Raw genomic sequence first — 21001 nt, forward strand, 5'->3', positions numbered from 1 at the left:
GGCACTTGTGCCGGTAGCATGTTAGGAAATCATTCGAGCGAGGTCATTGCCAGTACTGCCTGACTGGCCCTCGTGCCGGTGGCACGTAAAAGCACCCACTACATTCTCGGAGTGGTTGGTGTTAGGAAGGGCATCCAGCTGTAGAAACTCTGCCAGATCAGATTGGAGCCTGGTGCAGCCATCTGATTCACCAGTCCTCAGTTAAATCGCCCAACCCATGCTAGCATGGAAAGCAGATGTTAAACGATGATGATGATTTGTATCTAAAATATCCATATAAGATTGATGGTTTGTTAAATGTGTTTAGAACCTTTGTTTCTGTTTCTTTAGGAAACATCAAAAAAGAAAAAGACTAGCTATCTATATAAATTTACTTATTGTACTCTGATCTTTTAATTAATTATCTTAATTTTTTTTTTTTTTCTTCAACTTTCAGTATTCTCTTGGATGCAGATGGACATATAAAATTAACTGATTTTGGTTTGAGCAAAGAATCATTGTTTGATGAGAAAAAGACCTTTTCTTTTTGTGGTACGATTGAATACATGGCTCCTGAAGTTGTCAATAGAAAAGGACATGGTACTGCTGCCGATTGGTGGTCATATGGTGTACTAATGGTGATTTTCAATTTTGAATATTAACTAATTGTAGTTCTGTGTACACTTTGAAAGAAGAAAGAGCAGTGTTTTGATACAGAAGACCTCAAATACAATATCTATTTTGATAATTTTTTAAATTTTTGTAATCATATTTCTTTTAATTTTGGATTTGATGGTCTTCCAGATATTTTCTTTTATCTTGTGTAGTAACAATCCATTTGTTTATTAAAGTGCTTTTAATCTAAAATCAAATTTTATGGGTTTTGTTACCAGATACTCCTGATCAAAACGTTTTTAATGGTATATGTTGACAAGATTTTAGTGAAGGTGCTTGATTTAGTTTTAGATTTTGTTTTCATGAAATTCATAACTCAGTCTCACCACTATTTGGTCTTTTTTATTTAAAAATCTTCAACTTAGAATACAGACCACTTAAATAACTTAGTGTTAATCAGAAAAGGTAGATGGTATAATCAATTGATTTAATCTGTTTTTTTAACCCTTTCATTACCATATTTATTTTGAAATACATGGCCTCTTTTTCAATTAATTTTTAAAATAATGAAGAATTTAGTTAACTAACTTTGACCTTATTAAACTGGTTTTTGAAACACAAGTTAGCATGAAATTTTAATGAAAGGCTTTAATTTAGATCATTTTAAAACACAAAGCTGGTCTGGCAGAACCAGGGGCAGTCTGAGACAGGTTAGTGTCAAAAGGGTTAATTATACTTAATGAACTGAGTCTAGAGAGATGAAAGGCAGTTATCTTGGTTGGATTAGAACTTAGAATCATAAGGTACTGATTCTTACTGAGTCCACTAGGTGGTGGTGAAAGAATTGGTGAAAATAGAGCTACAACAGCATTGCTTTTTTTCTTGAACATCCATAAGTCACTAAAATACATACTATGAAATATTTGATTTGCTTCTATTTGGAATAACTTTAAGCATATGTAGGTTTTTTTTTAATGCTGTCCTTTTACTAACCAAAGCACCTCGTTTATATTGTTAATAAAATATATATTTTCACTATAGTTTGAAATGTTGACCGGTGCATTACCATTCCAAGGTGAAAATAGGAAGGAAACTATGACACAGATTTTAAAGTAAGCTATTTACAATATAGAATGTAATTATTTTTTGCATTTATTTTCAGTGGAATATCTAACCAAAATAATTGAAGTTTTATGTAAGCTTTTAGTGTATTTAACTTAAAAGAAACGTTGCTTTCATTCAATGGGTGAGGCATTAAACATATTGTTTTTACCAAACTAACAATCTTTGCTTATTTGCTTGACCTGATAAAAATATCAATCCTACCATCTCATAGAAGTACACATTGAATAATATTGTCTTAGATGCTTTTGTGCTGAAGGAAAGAAAGAGCCCTTTCATTGCAGGTTTCCTCAATCAAGGGCCAACCTAGAGTTACACAATAACAAATACTCTTGTTATATTTAAAAACTTAAAATACAAGCCCATGGCTATAGAATACACATGTGCGCTGAAAGTGTAGCTGCTAGAATAAGAATAGCCTGGGCAAAGTTTAGAGAGCTCTTACCCCTGCTGGCGACAAAGGGACTCTCACTCAGAGTAAAAGGCAGACTGTATGACGCATGCGTACGAACAACCATGCTACATGGCAGTGAAACATGGGCTGTAACTGCTGAGGACATACGTAAGCTCGCAAGGAATGAAGCCAGTATGCTCCGTTGGATGTGTAATGTCAATGTGAATACCCGTCAGAGTGTAAGTATCTTGAGAGAAAAGCTGAACATTAGAAGCATCAGTTGTGGCGTGCAAGAGAGACGATTGCGCTGGTATGGACATGTGGTGAGAATGGAGGAGGATAGCTGCGTGAAAAAGTGCCACACCCTAACAGTTGAGGGAACCCGTGGAAGAGGTAGGCCCAGGAAGACCTGGGCTGAGGTGGTGAGGCAAGACCTTCGTACATTGGGCCTCACCGAGGCGATGACTACGGACCGAGACCTTTGGAAATGGGCTGTGCGTGAGAAGACCCGGCAAGCCAAGTAAGATCGTTGCCAGTGCCCCTGGACTGGTTCTTGTACGGGTGGCACATGAGATGCACCATTTTGAGCGTGGCCGTTGCCAGTACCGCCTGACTGGCTCCTGTAGGATTTTCGAGCGAGATCGTTGCCAGTGCCCCTGGACTGGCTTGTGCGGGTGGCACATAAAAGACACCATTTCGAGCGTGGCCGTTTTCGTGCGGGTGACACGTAAAAGCACCCACTACACTCTCTGAGTGGTTGGCGTTAGGAAGGGCATCCAGCTGTAGAAACTCTGCCAAATCAGACTGGAGCCTGGTGTTGCCATCCGGTTTCACCAGTCCTCAGTCAAATCGTCCAACCCATGCTAGCATGGAAAGCGGACGTTAAACGATGATGATGATGATGATGATGATGATGTGCACATGCACAGCACACACGCATAATACACACATAGCATCCCCCAAAATGTATCCTCACATTGAATGATTATAAAGTCATCATTTATTAAAACTCCTGTCTTCAAATTGATGACCATTCTGGTCCAGACATTGTTGATAACATGAAGCAATTGTGTGTATTCTTATTCAATAGCTGCCCTCAATTTGTCAAATGTTGCTGTTTTTGTAACGGTAAATGCAGGTAAATAAACATGATGTTTCTCTGTAATATGTGGATTCTCAGGTCCTGAGACGGTGCAATCATGGCAGTTCATCAAGCCTTTTAATTTAAAAGTATCCTTATCACTCCAAAACAATCTTTGTTGGAAAGTGTGCATCTTCTACACATCTTTCCAAGTACCATTTGAAATGTAACTTTTCCAATAACAATGCTTCAAAATGTGAAGGTCATTTGATTTTGAAATTCCTATTTCACAAATTGCTTACTGCACATATTTTCTTGTACCCTTTTTCTCTTTGTGGAGCTCCTTGATGTCTGTGAACATTCTCTACAGTTCTATCTTCAAACTCATCTCTAATTCAAGTGATGGTAAGTCATGTAGGTGGATTTGTTTGAAACTCCCTCTTAAACTGTCTTTGTACTTCAACGGCTTTTTGAAACTAGGAGTACACGAGGAAAAATTCCCTTTGTTCAAAGCTTAGTCTGGCTCCTTTCATTATTTCTAATGGGTTGAATCTAGAATGCAATGAAAATTGATTTATCAGCTGTCAGAGTGTGTATGCATTTTTTGTGATACCCTTTGGATATATGTGTATGTGTGTATGAATATATTAAGTGTATGATTAATTTATGGAATGAAGTTCTACAAATCCAATCATTTTGTCAAAAATGGAGGTGATAAGATGTTAAAAAGTTGTAAGAAGTTTATTCATGCATACAACTGTTTCAAACATAGAGATAAATTCATTTTAGAATTTGCAAATACCATACTACTCATCAGTGCAGAGAAAAAATAATAGGAACTTAAAAATAGAGCAGAGAAGTTGGATCTATGAGTTTCATGTTTATCTGTGTGTATATTTGTATATGTATACACCTATTCGTGTGTATATATATATATATATATATATATATATACATGTGTGTGTGTGTGTGTATATATATATATGGTGGTGCCCCAGCATGGCCACAGCTCGAGTTGAAACTAGATAAAATGATAAAATGGATATATATATGTGTTATATATATATATATACACGTGTGAAGGCGCATGGCTCAGTGGTTAGTGTCGAGCTTACGATCATGAAGTTGTGAGTTCAATTCCTGGACCAGGCTGTGTTGTGGTCTTGGACAAGACACTTTATTTCACGTTGCTCCAGTTAACTCAGCTGTAGAAATGAGTTGCGACATCACTGGTGCTAAGCTGTATCGGCCTTTGCCTTTCCCTTGGATAACATCAGTGGTGTGGAGAGGGGAGGCTGGTATGCATGGGCGACTGCTGGCCTTCCATAAACAACCTTGCCCTGACTGTGCCTCGGAGGGTAACTTTCTAGGTGCAATCCCATGGTCATTCATGACTGAAGAGGGTCTCCTCATATGTATACGTGTGTATATATATATGTGTTATATATACATACGTGTTATATATATATAGATGTGTGTGTTATATACTCGTGTGTTTGTGTTATATACTCGTGTGTGTGTGTGTTATATACTCGTGTGTGTGTGTTATATACACGTGTGTGTGTGTGTTATATACACACATGTGTGTGTGTGTGTATGTTATAATATCCTAACTTATGTATGAATATGTGTATTGTATGTAAACTTTATATCATTGTCATTCTTTAACACCCACATTTCTATGCTTGCATGGGTTAAACAACTTGTTGAGGCATATTTTCTATGGGCAGATATTCTAACTGTTGTCAAACTTCACCTGTCTCGAAGCAAGGTAATATTTCCCATGGCTAAACATTTTTCATGGAAGACTGGAAATGAACAGTATGCAGGTTTACAACCATCATGTACTGTCAAGACAAGAGTACACACATGCACATACACACACATACACATGTATATATGACAAGTTTCCTTCAGTTTCTCTCTTTCTCTCTCTCTCTCTCTCTGAAATCCACTCACATTTGGTTGATCTAATGTCATAGCAGTGAGAAAACTCCAGACCACATGATTAGGAAGCAAGCTTCTTGACCCCACCCTCACTCTCACTCACCTCTCTTCTACCTTACTTCTAAAACTTGTACTGAAATGAGTATTGGCTTTGCTTTAAGGTGCTTACATGCATTCATATTTCTTTCTTTAAAAAATTATAAAGATTACTACAGGTTTCATACTGTGTTCTTAAATATAACTATGCAGTGTGTCAGTTTGAGGCATTGATGTACATTTTGATATTTTTGCAGGAAATATTTAAATTGCTTTATTTACTAATTACATTAGTTTTTTATGTATCATTTTTGTGTGGATAAATTTTTCCAGAAAGTTGATAAATTCAGAATTGTTTTTATTTTTATGATATTTAATAATTGGCAGCTACATCACTGAAAAGTATAAAACAATTTTCATACAGTTTGTGTGTTAACAAGCACAATATATATTAGCAATGAAATATATATGTACTTATATAAATTTTTCTCTTTAAAATTATTTTCTTATATTTTCAGGGCTAAATTAGGTATGCCTCAATTTCTTTCTGCAGAAGCCCAAAGTCTTCTCAGGGCTTTGTTCAAAAGAAATCCCCAGAATCGACTAGGTATGGAATCTTCCATTAGTATTTTTATAGAGAACTTTAGAAAATAAACTTGTCTGGTTATAGTTAACTTCATTTTGGGTATAAGCTTAACTTTGGTTTTATTTTGCTTCAAGAATCAGATTTAGTTTTCCAAGGTGTTAACTTCATTACATTTTGGAAAAGAAATCCATCCATAAAAATTTTCTCACCTTAAGATTTCTGGAGAAATTACTGTAATTTACATCACTTATGGACATTGTGATAAAATCATCTACACCCAGAAATCATTAACTGGTGATAGATTTTGATGCAATATCTTCCAATATATAGCTATTATTAAGCTTGATGATAGTCACTTATGTGATCCAGTAACTGAGTAGGGTTACTCCCAAAGTCTTCAACTTTGTCTCATGTATCAAGGGAAAATTAACTGGGTGAAATTGATCTTTTTCTAAGCTATGCTTACAGGAATTGTTGAACCAGCTCTGCTTGCCTATGAAATACTTGTCACTTTCATTGCTTGACAGTTTCACACCATGCTGCTTACTTAAGTGATTTTTAGTTCTGTACCTATCACAGTAAGACACTATGGGATATCCTTCTTAAAATTGTAATTCCCTGCAAAATAAAATGAATGATCATTTTCATTTATTGCACGTTTAAAAAGAAAGTGAACAACTGCTGTAAAAAATTGTGTATTTATTACGCATTCTATGAAATCTAGCTATTTTCCATGTATGTTTTATACAGAACTAAATCTTACTTGTAGAACTTCCTATTAGTAATTGCTTATTTGATATGAATGGATGTGAATTTCAAGTATAACATATAAGAGAGAAACTTGTATTGGTACATGGGAAATATATGTATGATATTTATGTTATTTGATTGAAGTACATATTGACCAGTGAAGTAGTGAACAGATCATAAAGAATATCCTCTGAAATGAATGAAATAGAATAGAATACTATGCTGGATAGAAAATATCAATGATTGTTATTAAACTTTTTTTTCCCCATTTTTAGTGAAAACTACAGTATATGTGTTTTCTGATTCAAGAGGTTTCTGCAAAATCTCGTGAATCAGATATTGATATGTAGATTTCCTTTATGTATGCCATATTTGCTAAATGCCATAGGCAAAATATACAGCACTGTTTTATACACATATTAATTTGAAAAGATATTAGAAAAATTCCATTGAAAAAAAATCTTTAACTGTGGTGTTTTTTGTTATTGGTGTTGTATTTATATATTATATGTTGATGAAGATAATTGCATGTGATATATCAAAGTCTTCATTCTAGAATATTTGATGTGTGTATTTTTCTAATTGTGTTTGAATATAACCTTTTCTGTGTAATTGTTTGCCAATTAAAATTTTCATTTTTTTGTTGTTATTGTCATTTCATTTCACTTTAACACAGAACCTAATTTTCGTTAGCATGAAAATTATTTAGAATTATTCACTTCATAATATTAAAAATGATTTCAAGATACTTTTTTTCCATTTTTTTTTTTTTTTAATAAATTGGAAGAACATTTATTTACCCATGCATGCTTCTTTAATCGGTTTACTAAATGTTCCAACTTTTGTTATTACTTAAACTTTTATTTTAACATCATGAGGAATATTAAAACAGAATTTCTAGTTAATAATGTTGAGTTTAGAAAAACAATAGTTATCATATTCAGAAACAGTATCACTGAAATTAAGTTAAATGTTAATAATGGTTTCACATTTTGGCACAAGGTCAGCAGTTTTGGGGGAATGGGTAAGTTGATTATATCAACCCCAGTCCTCAAATGGTTCTTATTTTATTGATCCCTAAAGGATGAAAGGCAAAGTTGACCTTAGCAGAATTTGAACTCATAAGGAAAGCAGATGAAATGCTGCTAAGCAACTACTGGTTTCTGTTTTCTTAATATAATTTTGTTACATAAGATCTATTTCTTAAATAGATGTTTTAAACAGATGTTTTCATTAGCAGAAATGCTCAAATGCTTGATTAGCGATATTAAGTATTATATCCATTTAGAGTTCTGTCATGTCTGGTTGAGGTTGACTTGGTTTCTCATCTATCTCAGACCAGTAAACTAGTACCATAAATTTACTGAGCAATCAGTTAAATTCAGTATATCTACAAATTGTTAAAAACCAGTTTTTAGTCTGTTAAATTTAATTCTATCACTTGTTAACTGAACTTCGATGGCTTAATAGTTCCATTTGTAAACATCTTTCTATAGTAGCAATTCATATTGTATATATCAGATATATAACTTTACTCAAGTTTGATTGATAAGTTTGAAACTTTCTTTTGTAGTAGAGTTTATATGATAGAAGTTTACAAAGTTTGGTGTAAATAGTAGAATGAATTAGACTTGCTTTGTGCAGGCACAAAATTTAAACTGCATTGTTGGGAAATATTTGTAACATTAATGCTGCAAATGTCAGGAAATATAAACAAATATATATGACTCTTTTAGTTGATTTGAAAGAAACAAAGATGTTTGACAAAATGAGGTATTATGTATAATAGATATGGATCAGACTCAACATTGAATGATAAAGCTAAAATGAGTGTATGATGATTAAGAGAATGGCTAAGTATAAGTAAATTTTTAATGAAGGAAACTAAAATCAATAAGATAATTGACTAGAGAATAAAGCTTCAGAACTATTTGTGCAAGTGTCATGAAGCATGGATGAAAGTCCTTGATTAGTTTGTTTGCTTATATATAGCATTGCTTATATGAACTATTTTGTCATCAATCATTCCTTCACAGACAAAACATAGTTCTTTTAATACTATTTCTGTTTGACAGAGAACATGGCTGCTGTAAAACAGTTTTTGTAGTCCATAAAATATGTTACAGAAGTTTATTTTATCCGTGGAAGGATCAAATAAGAAGAGATTTGAAATTGAGAAACAAGATGATTCCAATTTAGATAGTTCAGAATTATTGTCTTGCATTCTACTGTTTACACCAGTTCTTTTGTAATAGAATGCTTTAATAATATCATTTTATTTCAAATGGTCTGTTAATGTAGTTCATAGTATTGTTAAAAATATACAGAAAATATTGAATCAAAGTTAAATATTTAGAGTTTTAGTTTCACTATAAAATCAGTTGTATTGTTAGTTATTGGCATAATTAATGAGAAAGTAAATAAATCTAGAAGAATTAAAACTATTGAATACAAAAAATACCTCTTGCTATTTAACAAAAGCATCCAGTTATACTAAAATGAGCTGGACATTAAACTGATTAGAAATACCCAAACTGTCTCTGTGCCATGTCCAATACATGAGACTGACGCATGAAATATCAAATTACTGTGAAGTATTTCCTTGATGACAGATGTTGCAAGTCTGTGAAAAGATGTTACCAAAGCTGCTCAACACAAACTACATTAATTGCTTCACTGAGCCCAGATTCTGTACTGGATTGTTAGGAATCTCCAAAATAGATATGAACTTCAAATTGCTCCCTGTTGACATGTTTGCCACCACACGGTAGTCTGCTTGACTTACTAGCTCATTCTGCTTATTAACATGCATGCTTAACTATTCAGAAAAAAAAATTTTCTAATTCTTTCTTAGGCTATGGAACTAAAGGCATTGATGGCATAAAGAAGCATCCATTTTTTGCATCAATTGATTGGGACAAATTGTTACGGCGAGAGGTGTACCCACCTTTTAAACCAGCTGTTGTACGTGCTGATGAGGCATTTTATTTTGATTCAGAGTTTACATCGCAGGCTCCTAAAGGTTTGATCTGTTAGTTGAACTTTATTTATTCCTATTTTTATTTTTATTTTACTATAACAATTGGTGGAGCTTGAAAACTTTTATATCTTTAAAAATGCTGCCATTTTAAAGATTCTGTAATGTTTCAGTAAGTTGTTTTGACCCCCTCACTTCACTGTATTAATATATAGGATGTTTTATTGTACTATCATAATTTGGTTGAATATAAGTTACATACAGTAGTTTTATTGAATAATGCATAACAGTTTGAAGAAAAATAAACTAAAATTTGCCTTGGTTGTTTAATAGCTTCAATGGAAACATTAATGTCCACTTTTCCATCCTTTCATGGGTTGGACAGAATTTGTTGAAACAGATTTTCTACAGCCAGTTGCTGTTCCTGTTACCAACCCTCACTGGTTTCCAGGCTAGGTAATATTTCCACATGGAAAACTGGAAACGAACAACATTGCTTGTATGCTCATTTATAATTATTACATGTGTGCGTGCGCACACACACACACACACACACACACACACACACACACACACGTGATATATATGTACAAGAGGTTTCCATACATGCATATACATATATGTGATATATATGTACAACAGGTTTCCACTCAGTTTCTATCTACCAAGTCCACTCACAAGGCATTGGTCAGCCTAATGACTCTAGTAAACGATACATCCCCAGGACAACATTCTGGAACTGAACTGGAGACCATATGGTTGGGAAGCAAGCTTCTTAATCACACAGCCACATCTGTGCCTATAACACCATTTCACTTTCATGAATATAATTAAAGTAATGAAGCTTAATTGAAATATAGTTTATAACTTTGTCACCATCATTTTACATCTGCTTGTCATTCTTACATAGAAAACAGGTTAAAGCTTATACAGTTCATGTTTTTAATTATCAAAAACTAATATCTTTTTTTCTTCTGTCATAGATTCTCCAGGCATTCCAGTTAGTGCGCAAGACCATCAACTTTTCCGGGGTTTTAGTTTTGTGGCCCCTTGCTTATTGGAGACTGAATCTGATTTAATAACTAAGAACCTGGGACCAACGGATAGCCTTCTGAAGGTAAGTCAGTCATATTTTTCATAGTGTTCTCTTTGAATGAAACTTTGGATAATATCTTTGAGTGTGTGATAGCCATAGAAGGATTTTGTTTCAACAAATACAGGCTCTTATTTTTATAATTATATAATTTCTGGTTGGAATGATTCCTCTTTGTTTAAATGGTGATTGCAGTGAATCATTATTAATGATATTTTTCCATTAGGCCTTAATATATAGTCTGTGTCCCATGATATTAAAGTGTGACTTTTTTCATAGTTTACATTGCATAATTTTTTGTAATAATAAAGTATCAAATTATCTATTTTCTGGAAGTGATACTCTTCTTAAACCATAATTGATCAAAAAACAAGAATTACTTGCAAAGGCTGGCCAAAACAATTTGTAAATCTATTATACTTTTCCAAAGTTACCGTAATCTAATGTTGATCTTGCTAAATATCTTGATTTCTACTTAAATTCACTATTTAGCTGACAATGGCTAGATTGCATACTGTTGCAATTTTAGAAAAGAACAAAAAATTCTTATCTATCACATTCTATATTTAGTTTGTTCTGTATTTGTACAAGTCATTGTTTACTGATTTAAGTAAACAGTGTTTGAATTAAGTATATAGCATGCTACAAAAATTCATCATAACTGTAATTAGAAAAAAACCAACTTGTTTATGTTGATTTGTAATCAGAAACCTTAGTTCCCTGTTAGAGTTAAAATTGTATTTTTAAACTATTTGTTATCAAAAGAGGTATATTATTTTCTTGCTTTTTTTTTTAGCTTCCTGGTGTGAAACATACTCCATTCACTGATGAATATGAATTAAAACAGGTATATATATTATTATCATTATTTTTATAGGTGGTGAACTTCCAGAATCTTTAGCATTTTGAAAAAAATGCTTAGTGGCATTTCTTGTCTTCATGTACTGAGTTCAAATTCCACTGAGGTCAACTTTGCTTTTCATCCTTTTGAGATTAATAAATCAAGTACCACTTGAGTCCTAGGGTTGATGTAATCGACTATCCTCCTCCCCCAAAGTTCCAGACCTTGTGCTTATAGTAGAAAAGCTTATTAACTGGTGGAATCATTACTGTACCAACAAAATGTTTAATAGCATGTCTTCTAGCTCTTTACATTCTAAGTTCAGATGTTGCTGAGATTAACTTTGCCTTTCATCCTTTTGGGTCAATAAAATAAATACCAGTTGAGTACTGGAGTCTACCCTTCCACTCAAAATTGATGGTTTTGTGCCTAAATTAGAAAGAATTATTATTATTATTAAATCATTCCTTTATTTTGTGAAAATATTATTCCTTCCATTATAATTTATTTCTCAAAATATTCTCTATAAATTCATTATCAATTGTATAATGTTATATTCTATAAAATAATTTAAGACATGCATAAGTTTGTTTTGTTATTATTACCTGGAACAGCAATGTAATACCATTGATAGACATGTCTAAAAATATCTTCAAGGTATAGCTATTCATAGTTGCTGAAAATAACATGATCTGGGGTTTGATTAAATCCCCATTATCATCCTATTGTTCATGTTCTCTTGCAATATGTACTTTTACATAACAACTCCAACTACACATAAATTTGGATTCTGTCTTTCTAGGAGATAGATTTACTGTTGCATAAAACATTCAAAACTGCAATCCTCGTATGTTCTATTAAAGAACACCACTTTGTATCACACATTTAGAATATTTAAAAAGAATTAAGATTAACTATTTTATGCTTCTCTTCTAACTTTTCTGCACATTTTGACAATGCCAATTGAGCAATGACCTTGTTAACACATGCCAACAATATACAAACCATGCATGGTATTATAAGGTATTATAATCATTTTCATTCAGATGTATAAAATGAAATTTTAAATCTTCACAATGAAATAAAGAGCAACTAGCCATAAGCACATAAGTATGTTAGCAGTGCATCTGAAAGATATATTATAAACCCTAAACCTAACTTGTCTAAATAATATCTGCAGAAAAGAAAAAAAATTTGTAAAATAAGATAGTTTTGTGTTCTTTAATGAAAGAAGTGAGTTTTGGCCATGTACTTATCTTATTTACAAACTTAATTTCCTTTGATCCTGTTATTTAACACTTCAAAAATAATGCAAATGACTGATCCATGAACAACAGAAATCAAAATACTTTTGCAATCTATCAGAAAGTTGGGATGTATTTTGTAATAAATATTATTGAACAGTTGTTAAATAAAAATGTACTAAAGGAAGGTGATAAATTTATAATTAGATTTCCTACAAATTTAAAGTTAACTTTCTTTTGGTCATTCTTGCCATATTTATTCTCTCTCTCTTTCTCTCTCTCTCTCTTTCTCTCTCTCTCTCTCTCTCTCACCCCATTTCATTTCATTCAGTATTCACCTACTTTTTCATTCTTGGTGCTGCACTTTGTCAGTTTTGTTTTTATTATCTAGCATATTCCTTGCTACAGCCACATGTTATACAAGCTAGTACAGTGTACTGTATTGCATCGTATGTCAACAGGGCTTTCCCAGACCCATATTCCATTAGAAAGAGGAAGCATGCCATCAACACTGATGTACTTCTTCTTCCTTCTGTGGAGAAATGACTTTCCTGCTGTTACTTCTACTTGACTCAGATGATATGAATTTTCACTCTTCCTTAACTTTAAATGCATAAATATCTACTTGCAATATTGATACCTCATACTGCTGTCAATGCTTCCAAGAGTACATCATCCAATGGAGGCCTGATAGCCTAATTATATCAAAGAAACAGTTTATATTTTCTTTACTCAAGAAAATTATGCAGCTAAAATCTTGCAAATTCACTATAAATATATAGTCTTTGATGATCTGTCATGATAACTGCACAATCTATAACATCTGTATCTCAAAACTGTATCTCAAAGGTTAGAGACTGCTTCAGCTCTGTACAGTTACTGACCTACTACAAATTGCCTGTATGATTTTCATTTTAATTGATTAATGCCCCACTCTTGTAACTGTAGCCTTCTAGGACCCCCTCTCTTCTTCATGTTTATCCTATAGGTATCTTCAACCTAAAGATGTTCGTGCAGAACATCAATCACAAAAATATTAGAAAAGAATCTGTTTTTGTGAGAGAAAGCAAGGTTACTTGCTTTTTCATGAAGCACAGATAATATTGATAAAATCAGTTTTATTTTCTAATAATTTCTATCATTGATAATTAGCTAAATGAATTATGTTTTAGTTTTTTTTTTTGTTTCATTTTAATATTGAATATACTTGTAATATTTTTTCCCTCCAAGGATATTGGTATTGGTTCATACTCTGTTTGCAAATGGTGTGTTCATAAGGCTACTGGTCAAGATTATGCAGTGAAAGTAAGTTTTATTCATTTTTGACTTTGATCAATTTTAAAATGTTAAGTCAAAGAAAACAAGTTTCCTCTTATCTTTTATCATTATATCATACCAAAGTTGGTCATACATGCTGACAAAAAAATTAATTTTCAATATAGGTAGATTGGAGCAAGCAATGTATTTTTGTCATTGACACAATAGTTTTGTCTTATCACTTCTTAGTCAGATGACTGTTCTCTTTTGCTATATGCTGCTTTGCTAGTGTGTTCTTTTATGAATGCAAAGTATTTCAAGTAATTTTGTTTCCCTATTTATTCATCTGTTTAATTATAGTAAGCTAAAAAGATACTAAGAATTTTAAAATAACAAGTAAGTTTTACTTATGAAACTTGTGAAAATTTTTGTGCTTTGGGACTAATATTAGTGATTTTAAAAAATGGGGGAAAATACCCCAAAATGGATATCAACTATATATTTAGTTCCACCTTACACATCAACTAGCAAATAATATGATTCTATCTTCAAAGTGTGGTTGCTTTAGAAAAGGTTTCATTTGGTTATTTATGGCTTATTACTTAGTCTGTGTCTAAGATGCTTAGATAACCTGTTATCCATTAATGCTCTTTGAAATTGTGTTGGAATAGATCACTATCAAATCTAAAAAAAGAAATTTGAGGATTAAGGAAGCCATTCATCTTTAAAAATTAAATCCTACCATCTACAACATGCAAGAGTTGCATGACACCAGGTGGCTAATTTAACACTACACAGTTGTGCATGCACCACCTCTGCATATCTATGCAGATATAGAGCTATGCTCAGTCTCTACTTTCTTTTGATAAAGGCTTTTTGAAGCTGAAATATAATACTATTAAGAAACTTTTGTTTTAATTTTTACTCATTCTTAATGAGCATGTATTAGTTTTCTAAAGTTTCATACATATAATGTCTATATCTATCTATCTATCTATCTATCTGTCTGTCTGTCTAACACACGTGCATGTGCACGCTAGCACATGCAGATATATATGTATATGTATATGACAATAGTTATTGTAAATGAAAGTTTTTATGTAATGACTTTGAAATACTTAATATTGCACGTTAAATATTTCCCTTACCTAGTATTTCTGTTTTACAGATAATGGATCGAGAGCAACGTGATCCTCAAGAAGAAATTGAAATTCTTCTTCGGTTTGGACATCATCCAAACATAATTACATTAAGAGATGTATGAATTTATTTTCGTTTTAAACCAGTATTTTATACACTTTTTTTTCCATGTTTTTCTTTTTCATTATGATTGGTTTAATGAGTTCTATGCTGGCATTAGTTCTATATATCTTCAGTATTTCCCATTGTTATGAATGTGAATGTATTGAAGGGGGCTTCTCTCACCTAGGTCTCCTTGTGACAGAAAAGAGGCAAGGCCAAGTATGTTTGAAAGAGATAACAGAGTGCAAAGTTGTCGAGAGTGTCACCTATACTAGACTTAATAGGACTCTTATTCTATTTGTAAGTTTGATGGATGACCGTTGGCTTCTTTTTGGGAAGAAAAAAAAAGTGGGGGGAGGTAAAATTTTGATGAAAATGGATGGTGGTGGGGAGAAGAAGCCGATACATGATCCCTATTAATCGGCTTCCTTTTTTTTCCACAATCTCTTTTGATCGAAATTCTCCCCCCCCCCTTTTTTCCCTTCCCAAAAAGTAAAGCTCTACTTTATATTTTGTCCCCTCTGTGTTCAACCCTGTGTGGCTAATAAACATACTTGTTGATCCCATTTATAGGCCTGTATTATTTGTCCTTTCAAAGTATCTGTTCACCCTCCACACAATCAAAAGTCCTCAAGATAACATTGCCAGTTTTGTCACTGACAGTCCAACAACGAAAGAGTTGTGGCTTACATGATTACCAGTAGCAGATAATTTTTCATCCAACCTGACACTAAGACTATAATTGGGAGCTAACAAACTTAATGTGAAACCTAAAAAAATTTAAGTCAATTAAAATTACATCCATAGTTAAGGCAAGGGAAACAACTTTGAAATCCAAATTTATTCAAAATTAAATGGAGGCATGCTGGAAAGAGTAAGTCTGATCATTGATAAGCAAAGTGACAATTCTTGACATGTTCTGTATTATTGAATTTCTTCAGTGAAGTATGGTCTTACTTTTAGTAACCAGATCTTGTAACGGTTGAGAGATAACAAAGAATGTTGAGTGAAAAAAAAACTTTCACCCATTAGACAATTTAAATGATATAGAGAATATCAGCTCATAATTAATTGTTTGTCATACAGAAGGCAGGCCTGAGAAGCTTTCCCCTTGGTCGTTATTGTCTTTAGTCATTGGTTACATACTTAAACGAAATCTCCTGAAACTCCTAATATTGCTTTTATGAAGAGATTATGTTTTGAACTTATTGATTTAATAAATTCATCCAGTTTTCATCATAAATCACATTATTATTATCCAAAATATTAATATCACATCCAGCATCCAAGAACTTGAAAGTTTGATATAAACATCAACCAATCATCAACAATCTCAGTGGGCCTGCGAGGACTATAAGCTCTGTCCCTTTTTTAAAAAAAAAATTTTTTGGACTAAATCTTCTTAAAGATCCTTTTTGAAAAGTTTTAAAATTTTTATTTTATGAATCATTTTTCTGCAGTTTCCAGATTCTTTCTCTTATCAGCAATAAATAATGTGAATATAGTTCTTAAGTAAATCACCTCAGTTCCTCTACATTCATTTTAAGATATGATGAATCTGTAATGGATTTTCAATTCTTTATTGAATATAATGTTTTCCTTTAACAACAATTGAAAATTATCACTTCCACAATATCAACTACATAGAGTTTGGCTGGATTACTGATATAGGTATTATGTTACAATGATGTAGACTAAGTTGTAGATATATAGCAAAACATTTTGATGCATAGTGATATATATTATTACCAACTATTTATCCCGCAAGCATAAGTGAAAGCAGGATATTGTAATTACTTGTCTTTGTCTGTGTGTTTGCAAAATGGCTGAATGGATTTTCATCAAATTTGGTAGCAATCCTCATCAGGTGAGTGGCTCGAAATGATGAAAATTGGTTTGATTATCTTCAAAACTGCAGGCAGATGAATCAAAATGTTTTGATTGCAGATTTTTAGCAAAAGAATTGATGTGTATGCAGGGCATGCTTCGTTTTGGCATGTTCTCAGCACAAGAATCTATTACTAGCACATGAAAACATGTATTATGTCTATTAAATACTATTTATTTCTCACCAGATGGAGTACATTTTTTGTTGATCTTACCATCACAGAATTCAACCCTCGTCTGCTTGTGTATAAATCATGCTGTACCTATGCATGTAGACACGTGAGGGTACATATACATAAATACATAGATATGCGATTGAGTGTGTTTGTACAGTGATGGATTCGAGGGTTTTGTTTATTATGAGTTGAAATTTAATTTCACTGGAGTATAAATACCTATAATGGTAATACTTAAAAAAATTTTTTTAATTTTTAAAAAATTGAACTTACAAATTTCCCAATAAGCGAGTGGTCATATTATGTCCTACAATGAACTACAATATGTTTGATTCGCCTACCATCATTGAAAGATGTTGAAAACACTTCTCAAATTCTATGCAACATTTTCTATAAGTGTTTCATTTTGTTCTTTGTTTTCTTTTTCATAATCATGATTATTATTTGAATAATCAATTATTTAGTCATATGCAAATTTTACTCGTGTTTGGTGTAGACATTGATCAAGTCTACTTTTAGCTGTCATCTTCTTAGGTTTCTAATCCTATTTTAGTAAAACACTTACAAAGCTTAATTCAATTCAATTAAAAAGCAGGAGCTAGCAACGCATTGTAACACACACTATAATTTGCAAAAAAAATTTGTGTGCAGGGTATGCATCACCCTTCTGATGCCTTTCTTTTTCATTTGGTTTATTTCTACTGTTATGCTTTCAATATACAATTGTTTTAGTCTCAATACACAATCTCAGATAAAATCACTTACCAAAGATGTACAACACAATTTTTGTGCTTTTTTTTTTTGTTTTTGCAAGTTTATTCTACAATATTTGTAATTTTATTTTATATACAAAATAAATTGTGTACTTTTTATCTGCCAGGTGTTTGTCAATGGGAATAAGGTATACATGGTAACTGAGCTTATGAAAGGTGGAGAACTTTTGGACAAAATTCTCCGACAGTTATTTTTTTCTGAGCGTGAAGCAAGTGCTGTTTTGCAAGTAATTTCTGAAGCTGTTCACTATTTACATTTGAATGGAGTAAGTATCTATCCAATATTTATATCTTTTCTCCTCTTCATCATCATGGTGGTTATCATTATTGCTTTTTCATTTTCTTTTCCTATTGTTGAGTTCAGTTGGATAGGTTCTTAAACTGCGGCTTATATGTGAACCCTAAGGTTTGTGATAGTAGCATACTTGCGAGCTGACAGAATTGTTAGCACACTCAATAAAATGCTTAGTAGCATTTTGTCTGTCTTTACTTTCTGAGTTCAAATGCTGAGGAGGTTAATTTTGTCTTTCAATAATATAGTGTGGACATATAGTATCAGAGATGATATGGTAACATGAAAAGTGTTAAAGCATTTCAAGTAACTTGTCAACTTGCAATTATGAGTGAAAATTGACATTTACTGTCTTGAGGAATCCTTCAGCATGTACATACTGTAGGAGACCAAGCTCATTCCTTAACAAATAAAACAAGAAAAGATGGAAATGAGCTAGCCAGTTTCTGTTATTTGTCCTTCTTTTCATCTTTGTGGAGTTGATTCAATAAAAACTATACATCCTGATGTAGGAAATCATTCTCTTTTCCTTTTTAATATTCAACTTTTGCAGAAATGTTTAGCTGCATTTCAACTTGGAAGATTCTTTGAATAAAATATTTTTAAATGAAATATAAAAATGTCATTTTCTTAGTTTTGAGCCTTATGAAGACATTAAAATGTTTGTATAATGCTTCCCAAGAAGTATACATTTAATGACTTAACAGTATAATATTAGCCAGCATTTGTAATCAAATTTTGAATCAATACTTATTAGAAGACCTTTCTTCACTTGGGTACACAATAGTGACTCTTGTTATTAAGCTATTCTATTCAAATTAGATTATTTACTCCATTGAAAATGATCCATTTGATTCTTTCACCAGTTAAATCTCTTTCTTTATATTATAACAGAAAATAAGGCAGTGAGCTGGCAGAATCATTAGCAAGCTCAAAATATTGCTTATCAGCATTTCGTCTGTCTTTACTTTCTGAGTTCAAATGCTGCAGAAAGCAATTTTGCCTTTCATCTTTTGGGGTTGATAAAAATAAATATCTGTTTTGTAACTGACTACTTCTCCCATAATTTCATGCCCTGTACCTATAATAGAAAAGAATATTTTAAAGAGTTAAATTCTACTGAAAGTATATAACTTGATGAAAATATCTAAAGAAGTAATAGTGTATCTGTGTTTTATTGATTATTACTTATGAAAAAGAGTGCAATTCTTTGTAATTTTTGTTAATAGTTTATTTGTGCTCTATGTTGTATGAATAAAATAATCATTTTTACCCTTTTATTTTTCAAAAATCTTAACCCAGGTAGTCCATCGAGATCTGAAGCCTTCCAATATTCTTTATGCTGATAAATCTGGTTCGCCACATGCTTTGCGTATCTGTGACTTTGGTTTTGCTAAACAACTGAGAGCTGATAATGGTCTCCTTATGACTCCTTGTTACACTGCCAACTTTGTTGCTCCTGAGGTCAGCATTATTTACTTTTAACAAGTCAATTTACAAATTATTTATGTATGTAACAAATATTTTCACTGACTGATGTGTCTCGTATATTTTTAGATTGGAATTTTTAAAAACATTATTTATGAAATTGTCATTTTTGAATTGTTTATAATTCCTATTGGGTTTCGTTTTTCTATAGCAGTTTTAATGAGAGTAATTGGTAAATGTAAATTTCATTCTATTGTGATAGTCATGCTTTTTTTTCTTTTTTTTTTATTATGATTTGAAATCGTATTGTCAGTAATTTCTTAATTTTTTTTTTTTATTTGAAAGTATTAAATGTAATAATAGTAGTTGTAGTAGAGGATAGATGACTGAAGTTCACTTGTTGACTCAAAAGAAAGTATAGATGATATATGTGTCCTAAAATATGTATTTCTGAAAAAAAAAGGTGTTTGAGCAAAAAACAATACTTGAGAGAAGAGGCAAGTAGTTCAAGTTGATTTTAGTTAACTTAGCATAATCAGAAAGTTGAATGAAGCAGAGAATATCTTAGTTATGATAGAACAGAGCCAGCACAATTCTGTGGTGGGCTGTTGCGTATAATCTTGCCTATCAAGTAAATGTTTTCTTAGATTTGATTTTAAGATGTGATTCTGTTGATGGAATGCCTCTGATGTATGTAGGCTGTTGCTATAGTTTTGTATGTAATACTGATTATGTGAAATATTTGGAAGCTTTTTTCTACTTTTGTAGAGATTGGGATAATTGGACCTGTATATGTTGAATTGTTGTTGTTTAGCTCTTAAATCAGCTCTGATCAAGCAGACCTAAGATTGAAAGTATTCCTGTCATGACCATCTCACCTTTTGGCAGATTTGGTTTACATTGCCCAATGTATCCTACTTTTTACATGTTAGAGAGTATGAGTAGAGGAAGATTTGGCTGCTATTTCTTACAGATCAAACAGCCACGTAGAAGTTCTCTTGGTTGCTTATGTTGGCTTGTTTTCACAAGATGTGTAAACTTTGTATTTTGATAGTTTTAGATCCATTTTTAAGTTAAATAGAAAATTTGAGCACGTTTCTTATGTGTGTGAGTATTTGTTTATATGATATATATGTATAGATATACAAGCATTTACCTCTTAAGATATCTTTATCTTGATATAATTAGATTTTAGCATGTAAATTTTTTTGCATAAATTCTGACAATTTCAGTTTTTGATGAACTTGTGTATCCATTTTTTCATAGAAAGGAAAATTGACT

At 32.1% G+C, this 21001-nt stretch overlaps 1 protein-coding gene across 2 annotated transcripts in view; it reads left to right on the forward strand.

Moving 5' to 3' along the window:
• Positions 1-21001, forward strand: part of LOC106870220 (ribosomal protein S6 kinase 2 beta) — a 73987-nt gene that overhangs the window by 41068 nt on the left and 11918 nt on the right. Inside the window, exons 8-17 of one of the 2 annotated variants that reach the window (XM_014916228.3) lie at positions 437-617; positions 1636-1706; positions 5693-5781; positions 9365-9541; positions 10471-10604; positions 11377-11427; positions 13896-13970; positions 15091-15180; positions 18108-18266; positions 19595-19756. In XM_014916228.3, the coding sequence (XP_014771714.1) occupies positions 437-617; positions 1636-1706; positions 5693-5781; positions 9365-9541; positions 10471-10604; positions 11377-11427; positions 13896-13970; positions 15091-15180; positions 18108-18266; positions 19595-19756 (1189 nt within the window). The remainder of the gene's footprint in view (positions 1-436; positions 618-1635; positions 1707-5692; positions 5782-9364; positions 9542-10470; positions 10605-11376; positions 11428-13895; positions 13971-15090; positions 15181-18107; positions 18267-19594; positions 19757-21001) is intronic. The other variant, XM_014916229.3, reaches the window with a different exon arrangement.

This window comes from Octopus bimaculoides, chromosome 4 (assembly GCF_046866305.1).
Source record: "Octopus bimaculoides isolate indiv1 chromosome 4, ASM4686630v1, whole genome shotgun sequence".
NCBI lineage: Eukaryota > Metazoa > Mollusca > Cephalopoda > Octopoda > Octopodidae > Octopus > Octopus bimaculoides.